Below are 25,787 nucleotides of genomic sequence, written 5' to 3' on the forward strand. Positions count from 1 at the left end.
AGCTGGTGTCATGTAGTATATTTCCTTCTGCAACTATGTTTGTATAAAATAATGTCCTTAAGTTACACCTTGGAGTCAAGGAGAAAGAGCCTTTTATGTAAAAATGTAGCTTACAGGATTCAAGAATATTCATTTTTTTTCAATTATGAGTTAAAAATTATTGTGATTCTAGCATTAATTTTGCCCCTATGTTTTTATTGCGAGAAATTTCAGATATTAGAAACGTTAAGAGTATAAGAAAGAGCATCCACCTTTCCCTCTTATTTGCAAAATTTTTCCAATTTTGCCACAATGTCACATGCATATGTCTGCATATATAAATGTAGTAGTTTGCTGACCTGGATCTGATAGTGACTCACATTTTGCTTTGAGCCGCATAGCTCAGGCTCTTTTAATCTAGAATGTTCATGCAACCATTATTTCCCCACAATATCCAGACAGGCTTTTGACAGATGTACTGGATTTATCAGATTATCATTGGGTGCTGTCAATTAACTTGTTTCTCTAGCCCCCATTTATGTAAATTAGTAGTTAGATCTGAATGCCTTCCACGTTAAGCTTAAACATTTTGGCGAGGGAATGGTCTTTGCAGGCTGTGCCCCTTGAATTGCGCACCAGTAGGACACATGAAAAGACAGGTGGTCCAGCTGTGAGTGATGTTACTTTTGGTCCCCTGGTAAAGCTAGTGGTGGCCAGAGCTTTCCTTTGGAAACGTGTGTTTTCACTGTTGAAATCACCTGGTCATTTGTTGGGTGGTAATTGTCCAAGGGGGAAGTTAGAGTCTCCCCAAATTTTCACCTAGTGATTGAGGATCCATCAATGACTTTCACCTGAATTAGTTATTTCATTGGGAAGTTTTTCAATAATTTTCAATTGTAAACACTCTTAAATCATCTTGCCTGATATTTTAATGTAAAAATAGAAATTCCCTGATTAAGTCAGGATAAAATACAGTTATTCCTATAAGAGGATAAAAACTAAACTCCTTCCCTTTAATCATCAGTTTCCAAGAAAGGATTTGTTGTAATCACCACCACCAGCGGAGGCAGATATTTTTGTTCTTTCTCTCTCTTCGCTAGGGACTTGAAGATTTTTATTTACTCTGTCTATTGCATTTGCCTTTACTCACTGTTCCCTTCGATGCTCAAATCTACCCGAATGTCACCAGTGGGATCCCCATCCAGCTGGTTCTTTTGTCCTGTAAACATCCCTTCATGATTCTCGGTGAAACGTCTTGCTTTCTGGGACAGTTTGATGCCCAAGTCTCTCGGTTGCTTTCCGGTTCCAGATCTGGAATTGGGTCAGTCCCCTGGTCGTGTTCAGCGGTATTGAGTGACCAGATACCAGGATGTGGTCCTGAGAGATGCTTGTTCTCAGGAATGTCATGAATTTTTACCTTTCAGGGGACAGAGATATAAAATTTATTTTTTAAAAGAAATGATTGCTCATGTTGATGTTGGCAGTTGTAATTTGATGTGACAGTTTTCTCTTTAGCATATATATTTTTAAAACTTTCAGCCTTTTTCATCCTATTAATATTGCCTTTTCATACAATCTGACACTTTTCTGTGTTGGCATTCTACATGTGCAATGTCATCCTTCCCTCCACCAGAGCAAGAGGCTGGATTTCTGCAAACTGAAAGAAATGAGACTTGCTCTCCTTGCCTATTGTGCTCTGGGGTTTATGAGGGGTCATTAGCAGGATATGCATTAGCACGGAGCACCGAGGTGCAAACATCTTTAGTATAGAACATCTTTACTGTACTATAGTAAATGTCTTTACTATAGAAGGACTTCATAATGTATACAAAACTGCTCAGATTCTCAAAAAAAGCATCCAAAGAGCTTTTTGTTTGTTTTTTGATTAACGTGCACTCCAACATCTGCTGGGTGTTCATGCAATCCGTCTTCAATGAGAACAACTTCTCCATATCCTGGAGCAAGTACACCTACTGTTGTCAGTCGGATAGCTGGAAAGATCTTCCCTATACAGTGCACATGAATTTCCAACTACAAATTCAGGTGAGTAAGAAGAAAACACAGTTATTTGTTTTTCTTGGAATCAGTTTATTTGGAGTTATTTCAAATGTAATCTTTCTTGAAAAATGGTAGCCGAAGAGCCTACCCTATTTTAGATACCAAACCAGAACATTGGCGGTTCCTCTGATCCCCAGGGACTGATTCTTCAGAGACATCCATTGTCCCAAGACTTTGGTCCATTTGGGTCCAGCTGCTCTGCATGACTGTCAGCCAGAGGGAAAAGAGATGGCTACTGCCTCGAGATCTCAAAGTCTAAATGTCGATAAAGAAAAGAAATGAATGCAAAAGCCTTCGCATAGTCATCTGTAAGAGCAGATGGATGGATGACAGGTTGTACATGGGCTGGGAGAAGTGACCCTGCATCAGAAGATGTTTCTTATTCTCCAGACCAGAGGGATTTTCTCTCAGACAGTATCTAGGGTCTCACATCATAGAACAATTCTGGCCTTCACAACAGGAAGAGATATCAAGGACTGCTGCTCAAAAGTACAGAAATTCAGTGTCATTTATCTTATTATTTGGTCACAAACTCTCAAAGTTTCTTCCAATCAAATCTTTGTTCATCACCTCTAAAAAATGTGATGTTTTTTCTGTCTTGGAAGAGCCATGACCTCAGGGACACTGTCTAAAGTACATAACAAGGCTAGTAAGATACAAGTGAGACAGGATACTCACCGTCCAGCCAACAGCAGATTTAATGTCACATCTTTGCAACATAAGAATAAAAGAGGTGCCAGTTTCATGTACCCCAGAATTTATTTGGGACAGAAATAGAATGTTCTACCGAAAATAAGGAGGGAAAGAAACTTCGGTATTCTTTCTTTTCAGAAATTACTTAAAATAAAAACCATGGTCCCTTCCAAAGTATGGAAAACTGATTGGGCTTTGGTCTGCGAAGGAGTAGAGAACAAAATAGAAATAGTTTTAATCAGAGACACCCTCGAGGGGAAGTGTAGAGTTGGTAGTAGAAACAGCACCAATTCTACTAACCAACGTTCTGAGTGATTACCATTTACCAGGCAGTCCCCTCAATGAATTAATCATCTTATGAAGTATGTTTGACCATTAGCTCATTTTACAGATAAAGAAACCAACATAGGTCATTGACTTGTCCAAGGCCACGTTGAAGTTAAGCAATTTTTTTTTTTTCATCTTCACTCATGGCATATGGAAGTTCCCAGGCCAGGGATCAAATCCGAGACACAGCTGCAACCTATACCACAGCTGCGGCAGTGCCAGCCCCTTATCCCACTGCACCACAGTGGAGCACCTTAAATGATTATTTTTAATTCTCATTTTGTAAAACTCAAGAGTAACTGTCTTATACAGGTGTTTGCACATTTTCCTCTCCTTTCCTACTTCCCTCTTCTGTCCTTGCTCTGACAATAGAGTGGGTAAGGTGGGTGATTTATTGGTGACAAGGAGGACATTAGCAGAAATCTTATTGCATTACATTGGCACTTTATGGAAAATGGATAACTAACTGGAAGAAGGAAGACTGCCAGAGCTCTGATTTTCCAACTTTTCCCAAGGGCATCTCACTGGTAAGCTTTGCCCATCTGCTCCGGGAGCACACCTGGATTCACACTGCATGTGAGCAAGATATGCTTCATGTTTTACACATGTGCTGTCATGCCATGTGTAGTGCCATTCTTTTCCCAATGGATTACTGGCACCAACATGAAATGACTCTATTGAGAGACACCAGGCTAGAAGTTCTAAGGATAATTCCATGGCCAGTAAGGAAGTTATCCAGAATTAGGTGGCTCCAGTGACAACTTCACACTGAGGACAGTCAGGATTTGCCCATATTATCAGTTACAGAAGCCACAGATTGACGTAATGGAGATCAAGAATACTGGTTGATATGCCACAGTCTGACTTTCCTTTGTGCTCTCTGATTACGGATGTTACTTGAATTTCACCTGATGACTTTTTCCCCTTGGTCAGCCCTCAATCCTTTGCCCTGTGCACCACTGAAATCACTCATTTGAATGGCAGGTGTTTGATCAGAATTTGGGGGAATTTTTATATCCAGACACTCAAGAACAATGACAGTGTTGTAGCAGTTTGGGGTTATCTAATTGTCTCTTTCTAAAGAATGTAACATCCCCTGATGTAATGGGCTGTTTTCTAAACTTTGCCCTGTTCTAACCATTGGCTCAGTCATAGTGCATTCTGCCAAGAATCATGAAGAATGTAAGATTTTTAACATGGAGTTCCCACTGTGGGTCAGTGGGTTAAGAATCCAACTGCACTAGCTTGGGTCACTGTGGAGGAATGGATTCAGTCCCCAGCCTGGCACAGTGGGTTAAAGTATCTGGTTGTTGCCATGGCTGCAGCTTGGGTTGCAGCTGCAGCTGCAGCTCAGATTCAATTCCTGGTCCAGAAATTTCCATATGCTGCTGATGTGGCCATTTAAAAGAAAAAGATTTTTAATGTAATTTGTGAGCTAACCAGTTAGCTTGCTCTGGGTTCATGGAGGCTGGTAGAGGAAGGACAGGTAATTACTCAGAACAGTTGATGCAGGCAAAGTAAGTATTATCTTCACATTTGTTGACACATAACTGACATGTAACATTGTGTAGACTTAAGTTTTACAATGCGATGATTGGTGTAGGTATATATTGTGAAAATGTTCACCACAGGATTCATAGTACGAGTGCCTTGAGTCCCCGTTTCTGAAGACTGAGGTCCAGGGGTCCAGGTCATAGGTGAACATGCAGTGGGTTGTTACAGCAGAAAAACTTGAAGCTTTCGGACCCTGGATGAATTATAGAGCACGCTACACTTCCCTGCCCGCCCTTTCTCTGGTGCTTCTCTCCTTCTCAGGTGTACAGCAATGCAAGAAAATGTGTAGAATTATCTCCCAAGAGGTGCTTAGCTACTTTTCACAGCTAAACACTCCTGATTTTATTTAGAGACTTATCCTCCCCCAGACAGTAAACTCAAAGACATTTTTTATTATAGTATAGTTGATTCACAATGTTTCAATTTCTGTTGCAAGCAAAATAACACAATCACACAGTTCCCTGTGCTATACAGTAGGGCCCCATTGCCCATCCATTCCAAATATAACAGTTTGCTTTCTTTGAAAAAGATTCTTTTCTTGTCTGCATTGTTTATTGATAAAACCATGCCTGGCACATAAAGGATTTTTGATTATGTTTTCCTGAATGAATCAATGAATGAATTGCAAAATATGCAAGAATAAAAATGCCAAGACATAGCCAAGTGCTTCAGAAATTAAATAAATTAATATGATGTACTACTTACAACAAGCAAAATGTAATACTGGATTTTTTAAAATAATATTTGATAACCAGAAAATGCTTATATTAAATAAAAAAGAACGTGTACAGTTTGTATATTGAAGATTACTTTAGGTAAACACACACATATTTCTTTGTATCACTGCAATTTTCAACATCAATTTCTTTTCCTTTTCAGAATACAGGTCTTTCATGTCTTTGGTTAAATTGATTCCTAGATATCTTGGGGATGCAGTGGTAAATGGGATAGTTTTCTTGAATTGTCTTTCAAGTCATTTATTGTTGGTGTATAGAAATGCAGCAGATTTAAGTAGATTAATTTGGTATCCTGCAACTTTGCTGAATTTCTTTATTTGTTCTAATAGTTCCTTGGTGGAGTCTTCAGTGATTTTTATGCATAGTATCATGTCCTCTGAAAATAGTGGCAGTTTTACTTCTTCCCTTCCTACTTGGGTGTCTTTCATTTCCCTTTATTACCTGATTACTGTGGCTAGGACTTCTAATACTCTGTTCAGTAGAACTGGTGAGAGTGGGCATCCTTGTCTTGTTCTTCATCTAAGAGAAAAAGCTTTCATTTTTACCTTGACAATGACATTGGCCGTGGGTTTGCTATAAATGGCCTTTATTATGTTAAGGAATACCAACTTTGTTGAGGTTTTTTTTTGTCATGAATGCACGTTGAATTCATCCAATACATTTTCTGCATCTATTGAGATGACTGTGATTTTTATCCTTCATTTTGTTAATACAGTGTATCACATTGATTGATTTGTGATATTGAACCATCTGCTCCCCTGGAAAAAGTCCCACTTGATTATGATGTATGATCCTTGTATGTGTTGTTGAACTTGGTTTGCTAATATTTTGTTGAAGGTTTTTCATGTACGTTAATCAGGGATATTGGCCTGTAATTGTCTGTTTTTGGTAGTGTCTTTGTCTATTTTTGATATCATGGTAATGCTGAACTTGTAGAATAAGTTTAAAAGTGTTCTGCCTCTTCAATTTTTTAAAATAGTTTGAGAAGGATATGCATTATTTCTTGTTTTTATGCTTGGTAGAATTCCCCTGTAAAGCCAGTCCTGGACTTTTGTTTGCTGGAAGTTTTTGGTTACCAATTCAATTTCACTACCAGTGTTTGGTCTGTTTTCACATTGTCTACCTTCCCTATTCAGTCTTTGTAGTTTTTAAAAATATATTTCTAGAAATGTACGCATTTTCTCTAGGCTGTCCAGTTTGTTGGCATATTCATAGTGTGCCCTTATGATCTGTTCATAGTATTCCTTTATGATTTTTTTTCACTTGTCATTTCTCTTCTTTCATTTCTTATTTGTTTATTTGGGTTCTTTTTCTTTTCTTTTCTTTTTTTTCTTAATAAGCCTGGCTAAAGACTTATCAATATTATTTACCTTAAAAAAGAGCTCTTGGTTTCATTGATAGTTTTCCTGTTGTTTTTTCAGTTTCCATTTTATTTATTTCCACTCTAGTCTTTATTATTTCCTTCCTTCTGTTGCTTTGAGGTTTTGTTCTTTATTTCCTAATTCTTTTAAACAATAGATTATGTTGTTTATTTGAGATTTTTTCTTGTTTCTTAAGGAGGAACTATATTGCAATAAACCTCCTTCTTAGAATTGCCTTTGCTGCATCCCCTAGATTTTGGAAAGTTGTGTTTCTAAGTTCATTTGTCTCAAGGTATTTTCTGATTGTCTTTTTGATTTCTTAATGGACCCATTGTTTTTTATTTAAAGTAACATATTATTTACATGTATGTGTAACTGGGTCACCATGCTTTATAGTATAAAACTGACAGAGCATTGTAAACCAGCTATAATGGGAAAAAAATCATTATATAAAAATTAATTAATTAAGACATAAAAAGGTAACATTATTGAATCTCCACAGTTTGTGTTTTCCCCATTTTTTGCTGTAATTGACGTCTAGTTTCATACCATGGTTGTTGAAAAACTGCCTGATATAACTGCTATCCTATTAGATAAGCTGAGACTTTTTTTGTCTGTGGCCTAGCATGTGATCTGTCCTGGATAATGGTCCATGTGTCCTTGAAAAGAATATACAGGACTTCCGTTGTGGCTCACAACATAACTACTCCCCATTACTTCTACAGTGGCTGCGGCTTGATCCCTAGCTCAGGAGCTTCCATATGCCACAGGTGTGGCCACATGTTTGAAACAAATAAACAAAAAACTTATTTGCTTAAGAGCACTCTCTCCATATTGATCGTCTGCCCAGATTTTGTGTCCATTGATGTTAAGTGGGATGTTAACGTCTCCTACTATTATTGTGCTATTGTTATCTCACCCTTCATGTCTACTATTATCTGCTTTATGTATGTGGTTACTCTTATATTAGGGGCACACACGTTAACCAATGTTATTCCCTTTGTGTATTGACTCCTTTGTCATTACATATTGCGACATAATTGTTACAGAATATTTTAAAGTTTATTTTGTCTGATATGAGAATTTCTGTCCCCTTTTCCTGTCATTTCTATCTGCATGAAATATCTTTTCCATCCTTTCACTGTCAGTCTTTGTGCGTCTTTAGCTCTGAAGTGAACTATTTGAAAATAGCGCATAAATTAGTCTTTTTTTTTTTTTTATCTTGGATCTTTATACCATTGGCTTTTAAAGTGATTATTGCCAGGATTATACTAATTGCCATTTTGTTATTCATTGTTTCTCTCTTGATGCCTTTAAAATTCTCTAAGTTTTGCCATTTAAATTATAATGTGTCTTCAATTTTATCTTGTGTGGGAGTCTGTGCTTCCTGGACCTAAATATCCTTTCCCACCTTCGGATTCAGGAAATTTTTAGCCGTAATTTTATCAAGTACATTTTCTGCCCTTTATTTTTTTATTCTCCTTCTAGGATGCTTATAACATGAGTATTAGTATGGCTGATATTGTCCCAGGGGACCAATGCACTTTTCTCCTTTAAAAAATGTGTTTTCCTTCTTCATTGTTCTCATAGGATGATTTCCATAACTGTATCTCCCAGATCACTTACACGTTCTTCGGCATCACCTAGTCTGCTGTTAATTCCTTGTAGTGTGTTTTTCATCCTAGTTATTGTATTCTTCAGTTCAGACTGATTTTTTAAAATATTTTCTGCTTAATTGTTAAAATTCTTCTACATGCATCTCTTATTTTCCCTGATGCAGTTACATTCTTATTACTAGTGCTTTGAACTCTATATCTGGTAAATTGTTTGCATCTGTATCTTTAGTTGTCATTTCAGGCAATTTTTCTTATTTTTTCATTTAAAACGCATTCCTTTGTCTTCTCATTTTGCTTAGCTTTCTGGGTCTCTGTGAAATTAGGTGAAAGTTACCTGTCCCCATCTTGAAGGGGCTTCCTTGTGTGGAAGCCCCTTCTATGCAGTCTGTGTGTTCCCAGGGGCTTTGGTGGGAGAGATGGATCTGATGTGAGCATGGGTAATGTCTTTCCCCAGATAGTGTAGGCAGCCATCACCTTGTGGGAGATGGATCTAGGAGGGTAGAGCCAGGGCCAGCTGCAAGCCAGGGCTTTGTCTATGCTCAGTGGCTGTCACCACCCTATTGGGGGTCAAGGAAGTTCTCAAGGTGCTGGAGCAGAAGCCCTGAAAGTTGGACTTCAACTAATCACGTTCCCTTTAATGGTGGCCCCTCCCCCTACATCACTGGCACATTTGCCCAAGAGGGGAGCAGTGATGGAGGAAGATGTATTAGAGCAGGCACTCGGTGTGGGCTGAAGTGCACACTGGTGCAGTCCTGGCTTACCTGTCAGAGCTCCAGAACACTTGTGATCTGCCACCCCTACCAATGCCAGTAATGGCCTCCCTTGCTCTGTTCAGATGTTATGCTGGTCTGGGCCGGCTCTGTCTCCACAACTGCTGCCTCACCCCAGCACTGGCAGCCTTGTCCTAGTAGGAGCTGCCCTGGAGCCAGAGGCAACCAAGTGGGCATTTGGCCTGGGCTATCGTCCACTTTGGGGCTGTCACAAGAGCGTGACCAGAGTCCTGGGCGGTTTCAAGCTGCTTCCTCTACATTCTTCCTAGAGGTAAGCAAGCATGCACGTACTTCTCAAGAGCAGAGTCTACGTTTCTGAAACTTCTCTTCCACTGGTTTTCAAACCAGCTAGAGGACTTGACTTCCCAGTGTTGGATCCCAGGCTGGGGTGCCCAGAGTGTGGTTGATCTACTCCCTAAGATAATTTGTTTTCAAATTCACTGTGTACTAAGTTTAATACCTGTGATTATTCAGTAAGAGTTTCTGCCAAGTTATTTCCTTCCTATCATGGACCAGGTTTTCTTTCTTTCTTTCTTTCTTTTCTTTGTTTTCTTTTCTTGTTTATGATGTGCTGTGTGTGTTTGTAACTGGACAAATACCCACTCTTTGCAGATGTGTCCCATGTCATGACTGTCCCTCAATAACTAGGTCAGCATGCTCCCAGTCTTGAGAGAGCCCACCATCAAAGCTAAAGGGCTACGCAGTGGTTTTCTGAGCCTACATCTTAGCTGGCTTGTATGTGGCATTTTCATACTTCTGAATACATGGCTGTGTTTTGACTGTCTTAATATACCCCCAATCCATACCCCAGTTCTACTCAGGGTTGTTTTTTTTTTTTTGTGTGTGTGTGTGTGTGTGTGTCTTTTTCACCTTTTAGGGCCGCATCTGCACCATGTGGAGGTTTCCAGGCTAGGGATATAATCAGAGCTGTAGCTGCCAGCCTACACCAGAGCCACAGCAATGCCAGATCAGAGCCAAGTCTGTGACTTACACCACAGCTCACGGCAACGCTGGATCCTCAACCTGCTGAGCAAGGCCAGGGGTGAAACCTGCAACCTCGTGGTTCCTAGTTGGATTTGATTCCACTGCGCCATGTCGGGAAATCCTACTCAGGGTTTTATACCCTTAATCCCCTGACCCTGGCATGTGTGCATATATAATCCCCCTGCACTTGTATTGAAACATTCCAGGCTCATGGCTCAATACAGCTGCCCTTCAGTTTAAGCTTAGAGTTAAGAGAAATGAACGCAAGTTCAGACAGCTGCCAAATAGGTTGGAACATTGCAAATAAGGTTTTCTGTGATCACCCTGATTTTAGGGAGGTAACTGGGAGTTGAGCTGCTGCCCCTTTACAAATCAAGGTTGCACTGCACCAGACAGGAGGAGGGTACAGGTGAGTAAAAGCACAGTGAAATGCCCTCCACTCTATTCTGGATTGTTCCTTACTGGATGTTGGCTTGGTTGCTGTAGATTTTTTTTTTTTTTTTTTGGTTGTCTTCCAAATCGCCTATGAGATTTTTCAGCTGGTTACTCTTGTGGTTATTCTGGGAGAATTCAGCACTTCTTAGTTTACCATTTCACTGACTCAGTTTGCATGTTAAATTTTAATTGGCTTCACAATATTCCACTGTATCAATGTGCCATGATATCTCTAGCTCCTCCCAAATTTATTATAATTTAACTTGTTTACAGATTTTTCTTTCATGAATTATGTGGAACAAGATAAATTTTATAAAATATTTATCATTTACATCATGATAATTTTCATAGGACATATGACTATGTAAAATGTATAAAAATCTAAAAGTCTTTGCAAACTGCACTTGATACCCAAAACTGTTTTTAGTTAACCTCAAATAAGCACTTTGACAGAAGGCCTAGATTTGATGTAGTTTTCAGGATTTCACCCCTGTCAGGGTTGTAAACAAAATAACTTTGCTGATGGGAAAGATAAAAAGGGCAATTTATTTTTATTTGAAGGATTAAATCTGTATTAAGTGCTAACACATTGAAAAATGCTTATTCATCACTTCTTGAAATACTGAGATTGTTTTGTGTGTTCATGTGCTGTAAAGCAGTTTTCAAGATTTTCAATTGACATTTGACCAAGATTGGGCTTCGTAATTAGAAAAACAAAAAAGAACAGTATGTGGAGGTTTCTAATCTAACATGATGGTCAATAATTGTTGAGCAAGTCTCATGCAATAACTCGTAAGTGGATACAGAATTATCAGTTCACTTCTTAAAATATGAGGTAAAATTTTGCAAGAAATTAACAATTGATTTATTATTACACAATACACAACGTTATTCAGATTAAAAAAAAAACAAATATGTTAATTGGCTTCACTTTTTTCTTACTCCATGGGTACTGCCTGAACCTTGCTCCTCCTACACAATGTCTGCTAACATTGGACAGTGCAGTTGGGTGGCTCCCTTCCAACCATTCATAACCTGAAGGCAGAAGGAAAAAACAGAATGTGCTTCATCAGAGAAGCAACAAACAATGGATCCCAAAAGCCAGTGTCTGGAGCTTAATGACGGTCACCTCATTCCTGTACTGGGATTTGGCACGTATGCACCTGAAGAGGTAACGGCCGTGGTCTTGGGGTGAGGGTTCAGAGGTAAATGGATGTAACATGAGCGGCAGCTGAACGAGGCTGACAATTCAGCGAGGTCTGTGTGACTGTGAGGAGGCCCACTTCGTTCTCATCACCAGGCTAGAACCATTCTCAGGACAGGGAGAACGATTTCAGTCTTCACTCTGCATAAGAGTCTGATCATACAGTTACCTGCAGGTTATTCTGGGCTCCCCTCCAGTTTACATGTCTTTCCCACCTTGGCAGATCAGATGTAACTCAGCTGTCAAGAGCACCAACCAACTGTTGGCTGCTCTGCTTTGAGGGTGATGGCAATGGAGCAGTTTCTTTGTGAATATCAGCAATTCAAGGACTTTGTCTCCCTTCTCAAAAGGGAGACATGCCCCAGAGAAGCATTTGAGGTAAACGTTTCCGAAGATGAGTTGAATGACAAATAATGGGAGAGAATTGCTTTTCTGCTGTGGGACACCTGCTGCGTGCCAGGCAAGGAACACCCCACCTGTGTTTTGCCTCACACTTCCGTTTCTGTTTGCAGACTCATTCCCATATTAAATCATTTGTAGGGATAAGCTGCAATCTCACAGGGTAAGGTTTTGTTTCATTGGCTTTGTAATTTTTGTTTTCAAAGTATAGTCTTTGGTGCTTGGGCATAAGAGGGAGTAAAATGTACAAGTCTCTAGCCTGGAAGCTACAAAATTTGCTGTCCATCTCGTCTTTGGAGCATTCAGTTGTATGACAAGGGACTGGTCCTTAAACTCCGAGTCTCCCTTTTCTCATATATAGAACAGAAGGAAATATTCAGAGACATTTTGGACAGAGAAGACAGGGCTTGTTCACTTTGTAGAGCAGAGTAGATTGAAGGGATGGAAAGGTCCAGAATATCACTGAAGCTCTCGGGTATTCCTTCCTTGGGAGGCACCCAAATGCCTGTACATTTAAGGGAAACCATGACTAGACCCAACAGAACAGTTAGACCAAGTATCTTTTTCCTTGAAATAGAAAACGCTCTGTATTCTCTAAAGTGGAGCATTTTAAGACATAAAAAATCAGTTAATCCTGCCATGTTCAACAACACAGAGGAAAATGGAGAACATTGAACTAAGAGAAATAAGCCAGACACAGGAGGACAAACACTGCATGGTCTATTAATAGGCATAACCGAAAATATCAAACTCTTAGAGTGGGGAATAGAGACGTGGTAATGAGAAACAGGAAAAGTTTGGGGAAAATGGAAAGATGTTGGTCAAGGGTACAAACCTGCAGTTATTAAGATAAGCTTTTGAGACCTAATATTCAGCATGATGACTAGAGTTAATAATACTGGGTTGAATGCTGAGATTTGCTAAGAAAATAGTTCTTAAGTGGGATTTGCCAAGAGAATAGACCTTAAGTGTTGTTGAGATTTGCCAAGAGAAGAGATGTTAAGTGTTCTACCACCATCGGCAGCTGTGAGAGGTGATGGGTGTACTGATAACCTTGATGGTGGGAAGCATTTCTCGGGGGAGACATAGAAGAAAACGTCACATGTACACTGAACAGGTGCAGTTTTATTTGGTGTAGTGTGTGTGACGACACTGGCAGAGAGCAGAATCTGAGATGCCTTCTCCTGATTCCTTGATGCTTTGGACTATGAACCTTAAGTTTTGTTTGTTTTCCTTCAAGTATCTCACACACCCATGACTACAACTTTATTCTGAGTCTTCTGGGTTCTTCCAGCAAAGCCTTGGGTACCTCTGATGTCAGCAATCAACCAGTGATTTCCAGGGATGGATGGGGCTCTGGGATGGCCAACTTTAGTTACTTACCAGGAAAGACAGGGGAACCTTTTGTGAGTTTATCACCCACATGCAGAACTCACCTAAGGCATGAAGAACAGTTGATGTGGGGGAAGATCAAAGTTGTGCCTTAGCACCTCTTAATCATGTGGATATCCAGCTACTACCTTTGTGGTTTATGTAGGTTCCCAAGAGTGAAGCTCTGGAGGCCACCAAATATGCCATAGAAGTTGGGTTCTGTCACATTGATGGTGCTCATTTATACCAAAAGGAAGAGCAGGTTGGACAGGCCATTCGAAGCAAGATTGCAGATGGCCTGTGAAGAGAGAAGACATATTCTACACGTCAAAGGTGGGGGTGTGGGTGTGTGTGTGTGTGCGCACATGTGTGAAATGAGATTGTGAGCAGGTGGCATGTAATAGGACCAGCAGGCGATTAGTGGCCTGTACTTACCATTTACTCACACATATTTTTATTGTAAGTTTAGTATTCTATTATCCCCCCAAAAACAGACGATGATAACTTTTTCTTTTTTGCTGCATCCAAATTTTATTGATGGATTGATTTTACATTTATTTATTTATTTTTATTGTTACGTCCCCAACACAATTTTCTTTTTTCCCACTGTACAGCATGGGGACCCCGTTACACATACATGTATACATACTTTTTTCTCCCATTTTCATGCTCCAATGTAAGTATCTAGACATATTTCTCAGTGCTGCACAGCAGGATCTCATTGTTAATCCATCCCAAAAGCAATAGTTTGCATCCATTATCCCAAGCTCCCAATCCATCCCACTCCCTCCTCCTCCCCCTGGGCAGAAATGCAAATGAAAAATACCATGAGATACCACCTCACACCAGTCAGAATGGCAATCAGTAATAAGTCCACAAATAACAAGTGCTGGAGGGGATGTGGAAAAAAGGGAACCCTCCTGCACTGTTGGTGGAAATATAATCTGGTACAACCACTATGGAGAACAGTATGGAGGTGCCTTAGAAATCTAGACATAGAACTACCATATGACCCAGCAGTCCCACTCTTGGGCATATACCTGGACCAATTTTATTTTTAAATCCAGTCACTTTACTTCTCTGAGCCCAGAGCAGGACAATCTGACTTCGCAGGGGTGAATGAATCCAACAGAACTAGGATCAGCTGATAGATTTCCTCTTCAACTGCGTAACTTTCTAAAATTTCTCACCTTCTGAATCTCATTTATCACCTCCCTCAGAAAGAGAGGGCACAGTACGTGAGGCACTTTGTGTGTTACACAAGATCTAGACAAAACGTCTTGAATTATGCCCTGCAGGTACTAATAGGTTCAAACAAGTTTCCTACTGTTATGCAAAATGCTAATGAATCCTGAGGGCATTGACTCTTCCACAGAAGCAGAGTGCTTTGTGAGCTGCTTTTAAACACTGTCAAACATGATGCAGATGATGGCTGGGGAGTTGTCCGGTAGCACTTTTTATCTCTGGGGTCATGTCCTTCCATTGTGAATGAGGTACCCATGATGAATTCAATCAAAGAATAAAGTTCACACGGTAGGTGATCCAAACAGGAGGAAAAGGAGTGTTTTCTCTCCATGGTCATCCATTTCTAGCCAGTACACGTGTCTCATTATTAAGTGAGACAAGACAGACAGATTTCCCTACAGTACTAATTTAACAGAGCTTCCCTTCTCAACCTCTGCAGCTTTGGGCCACTTTCCTTCGACCAGAGTTGGTCCAACCAGCCTTGGAAAAGTCCCTGAAGAATCTCCAACTGGACTATGTGGATCTCTATATTATTCATTTTCCAGTGGCTCTGAAGGTTGGCAATCTGTGTGATCACATCTGTTTTATTTCTCGTGTCAGAAAGTCTATCAGCTTGCGTGGATCATTGAAAGAAGAATTTCTTAGGAGGATTTGGGGATGACTGCACTAGAGGATAATTCTCAATGTGGGGACTTCTGATTATCTTTTCACTGAGTTTTTCTTTGAATGCCCAACTTCCTTTCCATGCCTCCAAGAGAAAAGATTTCAACCATCTTACACCCCCTGCCTCAAAAATTTAAGGAAGTGAGAGTTGGCATGTTCAGCACACAGTCCTGATCACGACTGCTGAGTCTCTTGGTAACTTCCTAAACACAGTGTTTGTTGCAACAGTGGTGAACAGTGATACTGCCTTACACTTGAACATGATGGGTTTATCTCCTCTCTGACTCTTTCACGTTGAGGTGCTCTGTCTAGGTGAATCTAAACCTAGCAGCCTTCACAGTGACTTGGGAGACCTTGCCTAGACGTTTGGCACCTTCAAAATGCCATTTGTAGACTACACTTGGGCATTAACAGCGGTGTTATGTAGAACTCTTGATTTGAAATTATAGATATCTACTCAGGCTGTCCTTGCAAAAGAACTCCTTGGGTTATTTGAATAGGAAGTCCCAGTCATGGATCGTCCCATTCCGTATTAACCTGAAGAGTCCTGCTGCTGCGTATGTCTGCCCCTGCCCTATCAGATGTTTGGAGGGAACAAGTGCTCTGATTATCTAGCCAAGGTCAAGACTGCAATTTTTATGCCAGGAATAAGTCATAACTTACTGCCACTCCTAGCACAGTTGAGGTGTTTTGCAAGAGGAAAGTGTGTAGGGCAGAAAAACTCACATAAGCCACTGATAATGCCCTTTAGAATGTAGGAAAACTGTGTTTCTATTTCTTTTTTTAAAAATTATGTTTACTTTATTTATTTATTTATTTATTTATTTATTTATTTATTTATTTATCTTTCTGCCTTTTCTAGGGCCGCTCTGGTGGCACATGGAGTTCCCAGGCTAGGGGTCTAATCGCTGCAGCCACCAGCCTAAGCCAGAGCCACAGCAACGCGGGATCCGAGCCGCGTATGTGACCTACACCACAGCTCGCGGCAACGCCGGATCCCCAACCACCTGAGCAAGGCCACGATCGAACCCGCAACCTCCTGGTTCCTAGTCAGATTCGTTAACCACTGTGCCACAGTGAGAACTCCGTGTTTCTTGAAATATATGATATGTGTTAGCAATGAGAGGACGTCCTCTGGAAATAAGTCCATGTAACTGATTGCCCTTCCCCATTCAACGGAGGCATTTCAAAAGAGGCAAATGTAGAGGACAGACCAAAATTTCACTGTTTGTTCCCTTTAGGATCTAGGAAAGTTCTACTTACTGAAACATAGAGTAAGTGTAAGAGATTAGAGGGCACAGAAATCCTAGCACATTCCTTACAATTCCACATGCCAATCACTTTGCAAACCTCAGTATCAAGAGTGTTGCAGTAGGAAGGTTTACTGTCCTTGTCTTGGAAGTGCCTGGCAGTTGGCTAATTATAGAAAAGCTATTTTGTGACATCTCTAAATGAACTGCTTCTGTTGCAGCCAGGGGATGAGCTTCTTCCAAGAGATGAAAATGGAAAAATAATAATGGACACGGTGGATTTCTGCCATACGTGGGAGGTAAGTCCATGGAGGAGAGAGTACAGGAGAGGAGGTCAAGAGGGGGGAATCCTTCATTTCTTCCATCTTTGAGAATGGGCTATAGACCCAGAGCACTTCACAAACTTCAGAGGGACTATCGTGCTGCAGTGGCGTGGAGGAAATCAGAACTGAAATGGCTATGGAGAGGAATGGAGGAGAATAATTTGGGACAATGAAGATAGGCATCTCCTCCCTTCTACGTGTTATATACTGTTTTGGGTTGTTCTACTGAGGGGACAGTGATACTTATTCTTGTGTCCTAACGTTCTTCCCCTGTTTGATTTATTACCATTTTCTTGATAATCAATGCTGATTCTCGACAGGTGACCCCTATTTCTCCCTGCATTTATTTTTGGTCTATAGCCCATTCCAAATGATTGATCAGCACCCTTCCTCCCCAGGCCTTGGAGAAGTGTAAGGACGCAGGACTGACCAAGTCCATCGGCGTGTCCAACTTTAACCACCAACAGCTGGAGAGGATCCTGAACAAGCCAGGGCTCAAGTACAAGCCCGTCTGCAACCAGGTGAGCAATCTCAGTCTCCTCCCCTCCCTGTTCTGCTTGACCTTCTTCTCGTACTGCAGCCAGACGTCTGTTTGTCCTCCCCCCCCTTCATCCCACCTTTGTGGGACGTGGGATTCTGGGGAGCAGAGTCTCGGTCTAGAGGGGTGTGAGCAGAACCCAGGCTGGGATCTCTGCTGGATAAGGTCTTGGTGGAAAAGCTGGGGAGGCTTCCAGGTGCTGAACTGTGTGAGGGAATTTAGGGAAGGTCAAGGGGCTGCAGGAGGGTTTGAATAGCTCCCCAGCACTTAGAGTGAGGAGGCATTTCCCTGAGCTGTAAAGGATGGCCAGAAATTAGATAGATGGTGAAAGAGATTTGGGGGAACTGTGTACAGGAAGGAAGGTTATGAAAACATGGAGGGGGAAGTAAAGAGAGAGAAAAATTAGCTGATACAGGTGTTAAGGGTTTGTGTGGGTTTGGATACCTGAATCCTCAGTCTTGGCATCTCTGTTTTTGGGAGTCTTCAATAGGAAGCCTAGTACAGAAAAATTTGTTGGGGACAATGAAAGTCCTCAGGTGTGAGGGATGGAGTTAACATCTTATGAGGATCCTAACAGTACCTGAAACAGTAACAGTAACAGTACCTGAAACAGTAACAGGAACAGGAACAGTTGGCTGGGATTAGAGCTGACCTTGTGATTTCCTCAGTCTTGGTCTGGACAAGTTGTCCAACTGCCAGTGATGTTAGTTTTGTTCTCCTGATAAAGCTTGTGGCAGCTAGATACTTGGTTTGGAAAGCTGTGTCTTCCATGTTGAAATTACCTACCCAACTTTTGGATAGTAACTGTCATCAGGGTAATCAGGTTCTCCTCAAGTTTTCACATAATGGTTGATGACCCATCAGTGACTTTCACCTGTGGGAGTTATTTCATTGGGATGTTTTTCAATGATACTCAAATTTTAATCTTCTTACCTGACACTTTATTTTAAAAGTAAAATCCCTTCATGAAGCCAGGGTAAAATAAACTATTCCCATGAGCCAGGGTAAAATCTTGACTCTTTCCCATTAATTGTCAGATTTTGAGAAGGAATTTATTGTAATAATTGCCACTAGCGGAGCTGATTTTTTAAAAATCTTTTCAGGGCTGCACCTGAGGCATATGGATGTTCCCAGGCTAGGGGTCAAGTGGAGCTGTAGCTTCTGACCTACAGCACAGCCGCAGCAATGTAGGATCTGAGCCACATCTGCGACCTGCACCACAGGTCATGGCAATGCCGGGTTCTTAACCCACTTAACAGGTCCAAGGATCAAACCTGTGTCCGCATGGATGCTAGTCAGATTCGTTTCTGTTGCGCCACAAGGGGAACTCTGAGGCAAATATTTTTATTCTTTCTATCTCATCACTATGGAGTCATGGGTTTTTATTTACTCTACGTGTTATAATCGCCTTAAGTCATTATTCCACTTGATTCTCAAATACACCAAAATGTCACCAGCTGGATGCCCATCAAACTCGTTCTTTCAGTCCTCAGACATCTTTCCCCCCATATTTTTGTGAGCAAAGTCTTGCTTTTTGCAAAATGTGTATAATACTTTTCTTTTCCTGCCCAGATCTGGAATTGGGCACAGCACCTAGCAATGAATTTAATAATCAAGATCTGGTTCCTAGAGTTGCCTGCTCTTTGGGATGTCATGATTTATATCTATCATTTCAGAAGAAATATAACATTTATGTTTAACCATTATGCAGAGTTGATATTTCCAATTCAAACTGAATGTTAAACATTTTTAAGCTTTCTTTTTATAATTTTTTACCCATATTAATATATTATATAATCTGACACTTTTCTCTGTTGGTATTCTACAGGTGGAATGTCATCCTTATTTCAACCAGAGCAAGCTGCTGGATTTCTGCAAGTCAAATGACATTGTTTTGGTTGCCAATGCTGCCCTGGGATCCCAGCGATTAAAAGGATGGTAATGAAATGGAAAGAAGACAACAAGGAGTTTACTTAATATTCATTTTTAAGCAAATTTTTAAATGAAATATTTTTTATCATACTATACTCAGGACCCCAGAGTTAACTCTCAACTGGCATGAGGGAAAGGGGGGAGGGGGTGGAATGGAAAGAATCCTTCTCTTTTAACTTCTCATCACCTGGATAATTTTCTTTAATATTAGATGTGTCTTGTTGTAAGTTAACAACAAGTATCTGCATTAAAATTCTGTATATGATGCCCTGATCGAGACCAAAGACTTAAGCTCACATCCTGATTTACTTACCTATTAACCACTGAACACATTTCTGTAAATAGACTCACTAAGTGTCCCCTCCCTTATGTGTAAAATCAGGATGACAATGTGTAAGTCCCAGGTCTATCATGATAAAAAAAATTCAATTTGAATCATTTTTTTAAACATCTATAAAAGTATTATACACCATGAGTAATGATGAAATGAATAGTTCTCATTCTGAAACTACTCAGTTTTTATAAATACGAGGGAAAAGTTAAACTAAAGAAAAATCTCCGTCTGAATGTCAATTGGTACAACCACTCTAAAAAACAGTATGGAGGGCCCTCGGAAAACGTAAAATAGAACTATTGTTATGATGCAGCCATCCCACCCCTGGGCACATATCCAGACAAAACTGCAATTCAAAAAGATACGTGCACCCCTATGTTCATAGCAGCACTCTTTACACTGGCCAAGACATTGAAACAATGTAAATGTCCATTGATGGGTGAATGGAGTAAGAAGCTGTGGGCCATGTATGAAATGTAATGCTACTCAGCCATGCAAAACAACACAACAATGCCATTCGCAGCAACATGGAGGCAACTAGAGAAAGACATAGCGTATGACATCACTTATATGTCGAATTCAAAAACATAGCACAAAAGAACCTATTTCGAAAACAGAAACAGACTCATAGACATGGAGAACAGACTTGCAGTTGCCAAAGGGAAGGGAGAAGGGAGTGGGATGGATGGGGAGTTTGGGGTTAGTAGATGCCAACTATGACATGTAGAATGGACAAGAAAAGAGGTCGTGCTGTAGAGCACAGGGAACTATACACATCTCTTGGGACAGACAAGGATGGAAGATAACATGACAAAAAAAATGTCTCTCTCTCGGACTGGGTCACTTTGCTGTATAGCAGAACCTGGCACAGCACAATAAGTCAACTACACATTAATTTTACAAATCCCGGTCTTTTTCATCTCCTTCTCCTTTCATACTTTTATACTCACTTTGGGGCTGTGATTAGAGAAAAAAAACATCCCCTGAGAAGCAAAAGTGAAACGGTGACTATGGAAGCACTGAACCAAGCTCAAGCTGCATCCAAATGGCCCGGGGAGCTTGGGAAACACAGGTTGTGAGAGGCCACACCTGCGTTTCTGATTTACTTTGTCTTCAGTTCAGCCATGGAGTTAGCATTTCTAACAAGGTCCAAGATGACACTGAAGCTCCTGGTCCATGGGAGATAATTTGAGAATGACTGGTCGAGAGTGGTCCAGCTTGATCCACTTGGGAAGCCTCCTAGCAAACTGGACACTCAGTCTCAGCTCTTCAGCATTTCTGCATTTCCTTCCAGGGTGAACCTAAACCACCCAGTTCTCTTGGAAGACCCAGTTCTTCATGCCATTGCCAAAAAGCACAAGCAAACCTCAGCCGTAATTGCTCTTCGCTACCAGCTGCAGCGTGGAGTTGTGGTCCTGGCCAAGAGTTAGAATAAGAAGCGGATCAAAGAAAACCTGCAGGTGACGAGTGGGGCTGGGGGAACAGGGCTCTTAAGTACTATCCTTCATGGGAGTCCTTCTTTGTAGAGCAGCTCTCAGCCCTGTCTATGGGCCAAGGTGAGCTGCGTGTGATTTCCCATGCATGTATGCCCTATGTCCATTCCTAATGGTTTTCTGCCTCTCCTGGGGCAGCAGGAGAGGCAGCATGGCTGGATAGGATCAAGCTTGGATGGAAAAGAGCTTTCAGTTCTATTGTTACAGTTGCAATTTTTTCTATCACCCTGGGCAAATGCCGTCTCATTTTTCTTCATTCTCAATTGAAGACACTGGATTGTGGGATTTTCCTAGGCCATTCTGGCTGCTATTAAAAAAAATCCAACATTTGGTGGATCAGATAAAAGTGAAATTTGTCTCTCACAGGTCTGCTATCGGGGTGAGTGTGTGGTTGGGTGAGGGCTCTCTTCCAGGTCCCAGACGTCTATTTGGGTCTTGGCGGGGAGAAGGGACAATGGGGCTCTCTCAAGTCTCTAATATGATGTATGATAGCCTTGCAATCTGACTCATGAAGGCACGACCCTCGGGACTTAATCACTGCTCAACGGCCCCACTTTCTAACACCATCCCAAGAGGGGGTGAGGTTTTCAGCATGTGAGCTTGAGGGCACATGCATTATAGCGGTGATGTTCATAAAACCATCGATCGTGGTTTAATTGTCCTTTCCCCCGAATGCTTACAGAGTTTTATGTTCATACACCCAATCTCCTCGACGTTCTGCCCTTGCAAAGTTCCTGTTCAAGAGTTTGTCCACTCTTATTAGGTTGTCTGGCTTTTGATTTTTGTGTAGGAGACTGTTATTGTATCATTACAATGATTGGTGTCCCCAGTTTCAGGGTTTAATACAGAGATCACTACAATACAGGTAATGATTCTGTGGCTTGACAATTCGCCTGCCCTAAGCTAAGCTGGTCTGTTCTTGGCTGGGCTCTCGTGTATTTGCAGTTAACTGCAGAGCGGCAGGCAGCTCTGCTGTAGCAGGTGGATTAGGCTGTTGTCAGAGGAGCCTGCACTCTTTTCCCTAGAGTCGTTCATATGACACTGGCTAGACTGTGATAAGTCACCTGGTCTTTGTCTCAGCAGGTTGTATGAGCCCAAGGCAGTGAGTGGGAAAAATCCTCTTCATGTCTTGACTCAGAACTGCCTCACCACTTTTTGGCAATGGCAAGTTTCATTGTTCAATGCAAGTTAAAGTTCAGTCCAACTCCAAGGGCAGAAAAGTGTTACCCTGAAAAATCGTTTTTGTCTCTCCATTCAAATCTGGGTCTGTAATCCACCTAGAATTCATAATATAGTATGACATGAAAATATATGTGTGTGTGTGTGTGTGCAAACTGACTTCTAAATGTCCGTATTTTCCCACAGATTGTCCTTGCCAGATATGTCATACGTCAAAAGTCCGTAGGTACATCTGTGGCCTCTGTCTTCTATTTCACCCTTTACTATCTGGACTGTCCTATTGCAGTGGAAAACAAGTCTTGCTGTCCAGAAGGGTAGGCTTTTCTTCTCTGAGGATGTCTTCGCATACCCTGGTTTCTCTCCAGATCATATAAGATGTCTTTGCTCCTCTTGACTAGCTGTTTTCTACATTAAATTTAGTTTCACTTTACCAAATTCAAGAAAAGAATAAATGTTTAAGTCTTTGCTCATATGGTATGGAATTGCTAGATCACTTTGGAGAAAACTAATTTCTTTATAAAATTGAAATTTCCATTCCGCGATGATGACATGAGCTTGTCATTATTTGGGTGCTCTTTAAAATATTAAATATATTTCTGAACTTTCTACAGAAAGGCATTTTCATAAACGTCGTTGTTATATTTATTCAAAGATGATAAGTAAGTCTGATGTCAGATTCTTATTTAGGCTTTCCTGGGGGTGGGGGAGTGGTTATCCTTCCAGCACTGGATAAGCTCAAAACTCTCATAATTTAGTGGATGTTGGAAAAGGAAAAACACAGTCCAATGTTCGGGCAAGTGCATACTTGTTGTGCAGACTAGTCCAACTGTCACTTTGTTTGGAAAAAGAGGATTGTTGTTTCTTTGTTTTCTGTCACATGAAATTCAGTTGGAAAGTTTTGAGATTGATACTTTGAAAGGTGTGTGTGCGTGTGCGCGCGTGTGCACGCACACTCGCATGTTTGTGTGCATGTGCGTGCACGTGTGTGTGTGTGTGTGACGTGGAGTAGAGAAGGAGAGGGTGTGGAAAGGAGAGTGTGGAATCCAGCAGAAGAGTTCCCAGGCTTATGCACCTGGACGCTGAGGACAGGCAAGGCTGCCCTGCACCCGCTTCCTGCCCCCATCCACCTGGAAAGTGTCCCAGGTCTGGGAACGGGGGAAGCTCCTTGGGGGAGAGTTTAATGTGTTTCTTCCCTTCCTTCCAGGTTTTTGACTTTGAATTGACCACAGAAGACATGAAAGCAATTGATGGCCTCAACAGAAATATGCGATATTATCTTGCACCCTAGTAAGCTACTTGTCCATTGTGTCTCGGGGGTTGGTTTCTGTAGCGTGCTGGTTAGCTGAGGAGCTAAGCTTCCCTGACCAGGAAGACAGTCGTGATTTCATGTTAGGGGTAAACCAGGGGCTGCCTGTAGACCTCAGACAACAGGGTTCCTCCAGGGCTCAGTCTCTAAACAAACAGAACTGTGAGTGGACCCAGGAGGGCCTATCAGGAAAATCACCAATGTGCACATCATGCTGAATTCACTACATTACACCTCAGCCAAGCGAAATATCATCGTGGCATTTCTATTGCATGCGACTGTGGGAATTGGACATGAAGGGGCGGTTTGCACAGGGACTGGGGGCTGCCTACATGTGGGTCAGGCTAGAAGGTGAGACATATCTGGACACTGAGAATTTTAGCCCATCGCATGGACTGCACCCACAGAGAAACTCTCTCTTGGGCAGTGTGACGCAGAGTCATGAAATTAATATCTCACCTTCTCTTTCAGTGGTGCTGATCACCCTGAGTATCCATTTACTGAAGAATTTTGACTGAGAACTATTCATCATGGTTCACCAATATCAGAATGTGTTGACTCTAGGGGTGTGCAAAGAATTCCTGTACTTGATGGAGGTGATTCAAAGCAATGTCTCACATTTTAGGCTTCTTGCATTTCTTAAATGAAATAATAAAAGACTTCAGAATTGGGATGGTTTGGAGGGGGATCAAAAGGTAGAGTAGGAGGACCCCAAACTCATCTCCAGTGGTAGGAACATTAAAAATACCTCTGCATGTAGAAAAGGTGCCACTGCAAACAACTGAAGAGTAGATGGATGGCTCTTCCACAGCCAAGGCAATAAAGAAAGAACCTCACAGAGTCTCACAGGTGGCAGGAGAATGGACCTAGTCAGGACCCACTCCCCTTGCAGGTGACCTGACAAAGAGAAGTGCATACAAGCTCTGGGATCCCCCTCAATGAGCAAGGGGCACAAGACCCATATTAGGCACCAGAGCTCTGGGCATCAGCCCTGGGCAGATAAGCCCCCTTGGCTGTTTTGAAGACTGGTGGGGCTTTAAGAATCCAAGGCTCCTGTCTTCAAGAGCACATGCAAGACTTGATTGCTCTTGGCCCCAACACAGAAGAAGCTGACTGAATATTGCTTGATGTTGGAGCCCACCGGCCAGGACCACCTCAGTGCCTTCCTGGGCCTGCACAAGGCTCCTGCTCCATCCCCTGCTGCTCTGGCCCTCCTGCCCCACGAAGGTGTAGATGCCATCACACACACGGGGGAAAATGGAGCCAACTCAGAAGTTTTTCTCTACTCCTAGGGCCCCAGCGCAACTCCCCCACAGGGCAGCAATTGCCGTGAAGCCTGGCAGAAGCCTCAGCGCACGTCTGACCCTGACCATAGTCCCTCCGACTCCAGCCCTATCTCCTCCCAAGTCTGTAGCTGCCAGCTCACCTGGGGAGAAGATGTGGCACGTGGTCACTTTAGATCCAGTACTCCCAGCAAGGCCGCAGGTCATAGGCAGCCCACAACACAGAGATGCTCCCACACAAGGACATAGGCACCTGTTTGCCTAATATCTTAGACCAAAAGAAGAGACCAAACAAATCAGAAGAAAAACTCATGTGTTCCAAATGAAAAACGAGATAAAATGTCAAGAACAATCCCAATTAGCCAGATAAATAACTTCCCTGATAAAGAACTCCAGTCAAGTAAGAAGTATGCTCACTGAACGTGGGGAAAGAATAGAGGAACACGGTGAGAGCTGCAAGTCCCAATCAGAGCTGAAATATATAGCAACTGTGATAAAAGTACGCTAGAAGGACTGAACAAGAGGTTCGGTGATACAGAAGAATGCACGAGCAGCAGTGAAGATGGAGAAGTGGAATCGATCAGAAGAGAAATAAAGATTAATATATATATATATATTTTTTGGAGTTCCTGTCGTGGCTCAGTGGTTTACAATTTGAGTAGCATCCATGAGGACATGGGTTTAATCCCTTGACTCACTAACTGGGTGAAGGATCTGGCATTGCCGTGAGCTGTCGTATAGGTCACAGACACG

General features: G+C 41.6%; 1 protein-coding gene across 1 annotated transcript; it reads left to right on the plus strand.

Moving 5' to 3' along the window:
- LOC733635 (aldo-keto reductase family 1 member C2-like) lies at positions 11,475-23,668 on the plus strand (the record flags this gene model as incomplete). Its single annotated transcript, NM_001044570.1, is given in 9 exon segments — positions 11,475-11,685; positions 13,655-13,784; positions 13,787-13,821; positions 15,173-15,289; positions 16,868-16,945; positions 17,368-17,490; positions 19,336-19,445; positions 21,068-21,231; positions 23,646-23,668. Coding segments are annotated over 8 exon segments (813 nt in total). The 5' UTR covers positions 11,475-11,601.

Source organism: Sus scrofa, chromosome 10 (genome assembly GCF_000003025.6).
Source record: "Sus scrofa isolate TJ Tabasco breed Duroc chromosome 10, Sscrofa11.1, whole genome shotgun sequence".
NCBI lineage: Eukaryota > Metazoa > Chordata > Mammalia > Artiodactyla > Suidae > Sus > Sus scrofa.